This window comes from Cryptomeria japonica, chromosome 7 (genome assembly GCF_030272615.1).
Source record: "Cryptomeria japonica chromosome 7, Sugi_1.0, whole genome shotgun sequence".
In the NCBI taxonomy this organism is placed as follows: Eukaryota; Viridiplantae; Streptophyta; class Pinopsida; order Cupressales; family Cupressaceae; genus Cryptomeria; species Cryptomeria japonica.
The window spans coordinates 809002101-809010800 of record NC_081411.1 but is presented as its reverse complement, the minus strand read 5'-3'; the positions used below and the strand labels follow the sequence as shown (position 1 = coordinate 809010800).

The 8700-nt window shown below is 34.5% G+C and overlaps 1 protein-coding gene across 1 annotated transcript; it reads left to right on the top strand.

Moving 5' to 3' along the window:
* Positions 1-4717: 4717 nt before the first annotated feature.
* On the top strand, positions 4718-5609 carry LOC131068019 (wound-induced protein 1). Its single transcript, XM_058003255.2, has one exon. It carries the CDS (start codon positions 4736-4738, stop codon positions 5276-5278), a length of 543 nt encoding a protein of 180 aa, XP_057859238.1. The 5' UTR covers positions 4718-4735; the 3' UTR covers positions 5279-5609.
* Positions 5610-8700: the final 3091 nt, after the last annotated feature.

The following is an 8700-nucleotide window of genomic DNA, read 5'->3' as shown; positions in this document are numbered from 1 at the left end:
CACAAAGTAATCCCACCACTTTTTCTAGAAACCTACCATTTGTGGAAATTGAAATTGAGATGAAACAAATTTTCACCAAGGCAGAAATCCACCTGTATTCTCCCATTTTTGCCTGCAAGTGTCAAATTTTGCAATAAAACACACTAAACAACAAAAAACTTGAGATGGACCCATGAAGTGAGTCCCACCAGGCATGCTAGAAATGCGTGAGTAAAAAAGTGTACAAATAAAATTATTAAAAACTAAATTAAAACAAATCAACGAAACACTCAAGATAAGGACACTTAAGAAGGGAAATTAGATTAAAAAAATTTAAGAAAGCAATTAAAATGCAAACCAATAACCCTTTGATTGGATGTGTGCTTGATCTATGTTTGTAAGTGTGCTTGAATGTGTTCCATGATGGTTGGATATGCAAAAATCTAAGCTAAATTGGATGCAAAATGTATGGATGTGGGTAATTAAATTGACATTATAACAGTATTATAGCATGAACGTGGATGGATTGTGAAGAAAAATGAGGGGAGTAAATAGGCCAAGATGGGAGAAGAAGAGGCATGAAAATGAGACACTTGTCCTTGAGAAGGGCAAGTGTCATGGATGGAAATGACAAGTGTCCTTGAAAATGGAAGTGTCATGGAAAAGAATGACAAGTGTCCTTGAGGACACATGCCTATTTAGGAGAGAGACACCAAAATAAGAAGGTTCCATGCCAAATATGAAGATATTTTTAAATATAAAGATAATTAGGATACTTTCCCAAATTTTAGGAAATTTCACCAAATTTTAGGAAATTCAAGATATTTCCATTCCAAATATCAAGATAATTCATGGATGGAAATGACAAGTGTCCTTGAGAAGGGCAAGTGTCATGGAAAAGAATGACAAGTGTCCTTGAGGACACATGCCTATTTGAATGAGAGACACTCGAATAGGAAGGTTATATTCCAATATAAAGATATTCCCAAATATTAGGATATTTGAAATATTTCCCCAAATTCTAGGAAATTCTCCCAAATTCTAAAAGATTTCTCCAAATTTTAGGAATTCAAGATATTTAAGGAATGTGCATGCATATGGAGAGGGAATGAGGATAAGGTTGACTAAGACCTATGGTTAGCCAATGGGTAAGGTTTTCAGGAAGGGTTATATGAGGGTTAGAGGAGGGTTAGAGTTAGGAGAAATATTGGAGAAAAAGAATTAATTAATTTATTAATTAATTCAATAATGGGAAAAAGGAGGAAAGGGACAAAAGATGAATTAAATAGTCAAATTGTGCATTTGATTTATTTAATAGAAGAAGGAGGCAAATTTAAGTAATTAAATGATTTATGAAAGGTTGACTAAAAGGGAGAGAAAAACCCAAATAAAAGGATTCATTTTCAAATATTAGAATATTCCAAATATTAGGATATTTAAGATATTTTGGAATGTGCACATATATGAGGAAGGAAAGAAGATAAGGTTGACTAAAACCTATGGTTAGCTAGGTGAGTTCAGTTTAGAGAAAGGGTTAGATGAGGGTCAAGGTTAGGAGACATGTGAGGAAATAGAATTAATTTAATTTAATTAATTAATTCCATAAGGGATATTAGGAGGAAAGGACAAAAATGAATTAAATAGTCAAACTATGTATTTGATTTATTTAATAGAAGAAGGAGATGAATTTAATTAAATAATTGATTTATGATTGTCAAATAATTAATTAAAGGAGGACTATAGCATAATTAACAAAATTAATTAGCTAGAAAGAGAGAACATTAATTAATTAAATAATGCATAATTATTTAATTTAACAACATTCAGGATAGCTAAATTTAATTAATCAAATTAATAAAATTTAAGTGTCTACACTACTTTATAAAGCTAATAGATTATTTTGTTTTCAAGGTAGATTACAAATTGAGAGAAATCATTTTAATTTCCAATTCAATGCAATAGTAAAGTTGTTGCTTTTTTTTCATCTTAAAACTAGGTTCATGTATCCTTTTACAAAAAAAGAAAGAGCGGATGATTGAATTATTTATTTTATTTTAAAATTGTAGGTTTATGTGTGCTTTTTAGTAAACTATTCTAGTACAAGTTTCTTACTAAATTTGTTTGGTAGATTTGACATTCAAAGAGAATGTGTGAGAAGGAAGAATAGATAAATTTTATTTTATTTAATGAGCAATTCAAAGAGTTCCTTGGTTTTACATAATTTTATGGCACACAACCTTTTTCGCAAATGCTAAATACAATTTTAAAAGAAACAAAAGATGCAATTGCCATATAGCTTTAAAATTTTCATCTAGTATAAAGTTGGCCTAAAATTAACAACAAATATCTTATATGTGAGGGGCAAGAAATTTAAAAGTCAATTCTTATCATATTTATAATTATACACTACTACTCCCAAATGTTATGAATCTTTAAAGATAGCTTATGATCTCTTCAACAACACTAAAAAGAAATCATATTTTTGTCAAATGTATTGGCATAAAAATAATGCAATCTTGGTCTAAATATAACAAAATCCCTATGCATACAAATAGAACTCAAAATATCAAAATAGGAATCATCTAAACAAGTCATACATATAAATAACTTACAATGTCTAAAATATGTGACCAAATAAAAGTAGGATAGACAAATCAAATCTCTTTTTTTTTTCATCTCCTTGGGATTCTATCTATCCTTTTGTCAACAACACCACATCATTTAACAAATGAAGGTAATTCCCCAAATCAATGAATCAAGTATTCATTACAGTAGCAATAAATTGGTTTCGACATTAATATAACCCTAGCTATAACTAAACAAAATGCTTGACAATTCAACATACAACAGAAGAAACAATGCATCCAACTTCTATTTCAATAGTAAAAACCTTTGGCTAATAATGGATAAATGCAATTGAGTGACATCTTTCTTACAACACTACACCAATTTACCAGACATAAGATCTACATCATTTCTTGTCATTATTTAACATAACAGTAGCAACTGAGTTATTGCTTGCAATTGTTGAATATAACAACAAAATACAGATCATTTCTTTATGGTTAGTTCCAAGAACAAAGTACCCCCGAGTGCGTCGACAATATAATTCCAATATATGAGATGCTATATTCCATCTTCAAATCCATAAAAAGCTAAAACAAAAATGTGATCCACAACATAATCTCCAATACAGAAGCCCTAAATTTAATCTATAAGTATTAAAATCACTAATCAAGACACAAGACACAAAATCAAACCCCAAAATTGAAATCTAGAGAAGAGAGGACAAAAAATATAGCTAGTAGAAAAGGTGAGTCAGATTAGTTAACCTTAAACCGCACACACTAAGCAACATATTAAGCCTAGAGAATGTCAATCAACTCTGAGCGTTTAACGCTTTTAAGCCTAAAAGTCAAAGCTTGGTGTGTGTGATTTAAGACTAGATCAAAGGCATCCCATTTGTTGGTCGTGTTGATGAAGCACTAGATTGGTAGGGGGTTGCAAAATGGCAACCAAGTCTTTGAAATAGTGGGTGTTGTACTACTCGCTTTTCACCTTCGCCACTTCTTTGTACTCTCCCAACAGTTTGTCCACTTATTGCAATGCTATTTATCGTTGCACAGAATATTGTCCTCCGTCACTAAAATGCAATTTGCATTGGAAGCAAACGAGTGGAGAGAAAAATAAAATGTTTTTCTTTTAATATTCGGGTGTTTAAATGTAATTTAACATTGGAAATGTTTAGAAGAAATAGAAGGAAAACATTACAACATTCTTATAGTGTGGCTTTCTCAGTGAAGGAACTTCCCATAGCTTGAAAGTTTGAAACTTATTGTCAGTGTTTTTTTCTTTTTCAGATTACTGTCATTGTATATACTTATCGATCTAATAAAAAATAAAATAATTATTCAGCTATCAATCTCAGAGCGTTGCCACCATATACACCTCTCAGCGTAATAAAAAACAAAACAACTACTTAACTATCTTATTTGTTTATCTTGATAGAATATTGTCATTGTATACTCCTCTCAACATAATAAAAAACAAAACAACTACTTGACTACCATATTTGTTTAATTTTGTAAAGTGTTACCATTGTATACACCTCCCAGCTTAATAAAAAACAAAATATCTACTCAACTATCAGATTTGATTAATCTTATTAAATATTCTCTACCTAATAAAAGACAACAACTACTTGGCTATCAGATTTGTTTAATCTGATGGAGTTTTCCCTATTTTGTCCGCTTTGACAAGGACCCCATTTTGAAGAATTTAGAATATATGGAGTTTTCCCTATTTTGTCCACTTTGTCAAGGACCCCCATTTTAAAGAACTTAGAATTGGTCGGTTATATTTGGTGAAGGCGAAGTTTGCCAATCCAAAAATGTCAAGAAGCTATCTGGGGACAAAACAAATGGCTAGTAAAATACCATTTCATTACAACTTTCCCAAGCCGGTCAAACCCTTATATTGATTCCACCTCCAAAACCCTCTTGGCTGAAGTGCTGGCTTCCATCCCCCCCAAAAATAAAATGCCTAATTATTTAATTCTTTTCATGGGCCACGTGGCACAGAAAGTGGGCCCAAGCACCTAGAGAATGCGGTGGACAGGCAATGTCCTGTCTCTTTCAAGACACTGACATGTGTCACGCAAGCATTCCATCCATCTCACGGTGGGCCCCGCTACATTTTCCTCCCTCTGGTCCTCCCTCACCCGGATCACTTTTCCCACTTCCACTCCTCTATAAAAATGTACACACACAGGTGTTCATTCACCAATACATTTTTCTGGTTTCATTTTTCTTGGCGAGATTCGAACCCGGGACATCTGAAACTGGCTAACTCAAGATCAGAATGGCTCCATCTGGAAGAGGCGAAAGAGAAGAATAGAGTGCTGGTTAGCCAGCTGTACGATGCGTTACAGTTGGGCAAGGCCAAGACGGTCCGAAGGATTTTGGCCCCCGATTTGGAGTGGTGGTTCCATGGTCCGCCCCACTGCCAGCATTTGATGCGCTTTCTCACTGGTCGATCCCACCATAAGCGCCTTTTCTTTGGCCCCCAGTCCATCACGCCAGTAGCTGACAAAGTATTTGTGGAAGGTCGGGAGGACGAATCCCTGTACTGGGTTCACGTCTGGACTGTGGAGAATGGGATTGTAACTCAACTCCGAGAGTATTTCAACACGTCTTTAATTGTCACGGAATTTAAACGGAATCTGTGTTTTCCCGTGTGGCAGAGTGACCTCCCTCTGTCGGACGAAGAGGCCATGCCGGGCCTCGTGCTTGCCATCTGAAGATATTTTATTCTATCAAACTTGTTTAGGGTGTTTAGTATATGGCTGTAGCTGATCTGGTTATAAAAACGTCACGAGAGTAAGTCGAAAATTACAGATGCAAGTCGTACTCGACAGAATTAGCTGTGTCTTTTATTTTTCTGTTGTGTGTATAACACGAAGGTTAGTCAACCCGTTTGGAGTCAGATTAGCCGCGTCTTTAGAATATTAGGAGCTTAGAACATTTGTTTTGTTGTTGTTATTATTATTGTCAATGGTTTATATGAAGGCGGTGTGTATCAATTGTAAATTCTTCTGGCTTTTTATATATAAATATTGTTTGTTAGATCAATCTCTCAATTTATTTTCATATCACACAAAGCCTCTCTGTTGCTGTGTTGCGTTATGATCATTCGAAGCGAAATGTAGGCCAGATTTCATTAGCTTTTTAGTCATATTTGACTTACTTAATCACAGATAAAAATATGCTAAAACCAAATATGCATGATAGGTAGGTTACATTTATCTCTTCAGTATCTTGTTTATTTGTATGGTATTAGTTTTATTATTTTAGCGGGATAAACATTTTGATCCAAAGTTATGAATCAATAAGGTCATGAACAAGGGATCTTATCTTTGACATAAATATTGTATAATAATATCTTAACAAGGTTTCTGATCGGAGATCTATGGATCACGGACACTGTCTCCCCATGGCCTTTCACCTTTCAAAGCATCCTTCCCTCTCAATGCCTGGGCATCCATTCGATGCATTCCAATACAATAGGCATTGAATCGACTGAACCTATGCCCCTACAATTTGAGATACCTCCACTAGAATCTCTCCTCTCACCCAAACATAAATATTGAATAATAATATCTTAACGAGGTTTAAATTTTGATGGCAAGAACAACAACACCAAATTTAAACTATTACACTATGTTTATACCAACAATTTTAGCGTTACTTTAATTACTTATTATTTGTAATATGTTTTCATATGAAAAATGATGTCTTAGATGTACTATTGAGATCTTGTTTCTATCGTGGGGTATTCCCTATTTGTCCACTTTGACAAGGACCTCTAATTGAAGAATTTTTGGGCTATATTTGGTGAAGGTGAAGTTTGCCTATAATGTTGGAAGTCAATCCAAACATGTCATAAAGCTATATTGGGACAAAACAAATGATTAGTCAAATAGTAAGGTAGGTTAAAACCAAATATGCATGATAGGTAGGTTAAGATGTAATATTGAGATCCTGTTTCCATCATGGGGTGTTCCCTATTTGTCTACTTTGACAAGGACCTCTAATTGAAGAATTTTTGGGCTATATTTGGTGAAGGTGAAGTTTGCCAACAATGTTGGAAGTCAATCCAAACATGTCACAAAGCTATATAGGGACAAAACAAATGATTAGTCAAATAGTAAGGTAGGTTAAAACCAAATATGCATGATAGGTAGGTTAAGATGTAATATTAAGATCTTGTTTCCATCGTGGGGTATTCCTTATTTGTCCACTTTGACAAGGACCTCTAATTGAAGAATTTTTGGGCTATATTTGGTGAAGATGAAGTTTGCCAATAATGTTGGAAGTCAATCCAAACATGTCGCAAAGCTATATAGGGACAAAACAAATGATTAGTCAAATAATAAGGTAGGTTTAAACCAAATATGTATGATAGGTATATTAAGAATCTCTTCAGTATCTTGGTCTATTTGCATGCTATAAGTTTTAATTCTTTGTTAAAGGAGGGATAAACATTTTGATCCAAAACTATGAAATAATTAGGTCAGCAATGAGGGATCTCATCCCAACAAAAACACTCAATAATAACACTTCAACGAGGTTTCAACCTTGATGGAAAGAACAACAAGGACACATTCAAACCATTGCATTATATCTATTCGAACAATTTTAATGTTAGTTCAATTATTTATTATTTGTACTATTATAAATAATGTGTTTATATGAAAAATGGTGTCTTAGTTAGATGTAATATTGAGATCATGCATGTGGTGCATTCATCAATTTGCCAATTATTGTATGACATGTGTAAGAGTATATATATCATGAAAGATATGTAATATGTAAGATGTATGACATGTAAGTTTTATAAAAGAATATATGGGACAACTAAGAATATATAAGAGTGAGGCCACTTAATAGACTACAACTAGGAATATATAAGAATATATTTAAACCCCCTTCTTCACCTCATTTATTTAAATGGTCTACTCATCCTCATGATTTGCTTTATCTTTTTTCCTTTTCCCTTCACAAATATTCACTTTTATCCATGATTTAGGCTATGTTTATTTTCCAAGAACAATTACCTACATTTTTGGTGCATGAGCACCCTTCTAAACTCTTTCTCTTTCTTTGTCTTGTTGGTGTTATGCTTCTTTAGAAGCCATTGTACATGAATAAGAGCCATGAGCTCATGTGTGCTAGACTAGGTCCTAGTTTTAGGTCCTTAGTGGTTTTGTTATGATTTCTTGTGCAGGAGAGGTTGAGTGTGCCTGGAATGTGTGTTAGGCCTTATTGGCATGTTGATGTCCTTAGGATAGCCCAAAATAGGCTTAGGAGTCATGAAAAGCAACAATGGCAAAGTTGCTCAAAAGCTGCAAAAGTTGCATGACAACTTTTAAAAGTTGTCAAGCAACTTTTCCACCCAAAATGGTCATAGATCCTTGTTGTGCGTGGAGAGCCCTAATTTTGGCACACCGATCGAGGTATGGGTGGTATAAGATGTTGCAAACCCTAATTGAATGGGTTGGATGTCAGATATTGTATGACCTAAGCAAAAAGACCAGTCTGAGACTGTAAAATTGTTACCAGTTGGTTTGAATGAAACAACCAAGCAAGTTAATGGATTGAGAAACGTCCAAAACTATGTGGAATGTTTTTCATGGTGTAAATACTTTCATTTCAAGCAATTAGCTTAGGTTTTTACTTGTAGATTGAGTGTGTTTGTAAATAGTTTGTAAACTATCTTCTTACTGTCCAGTTTTGGACATGATTGTGTAAATGGCTGCATAACTCCATTCCCCGTTGTGGAACCACCATGAAACCATGGGGAATGAGAGTGCAGACCTTGTACCATCTGCAAAACAAGCAGGGCCCTTAAAAATGCAGGAAAGCCAAGCAAAGACCCACTCTTAGGCGAGATTGGACAGTGCCCGGTTAGGAGAGGTTAGATTGTAGAGGTCTTGGAGAGCAAGGTTGGACAGAGGAGAGTACATCCTTTGGAGGAGGTGTAGTCAAGTGTTAGAAGCATCATTGGTGTGAAGGAGGAGCCTCCACCAATCCAAACAAGGTGGCTAACACACAAAACCTTCACTGTGACCTAGGCAGACCACAAAACCCTCACAAAACCCTTAGAAACCCCAAAATTCGCCCTAGGCACTATACGACCACTTGGAGGCCCGAAACCTAGAAA

Coding starts and splice junctions, on each gene's coding strand:
- LOC131068019 (XM_058003255.2), top strand. CDS start 4,736: ATGTACACACACAGGTGTTCATTCACCAATACATTTTTCTGGTTTCAT.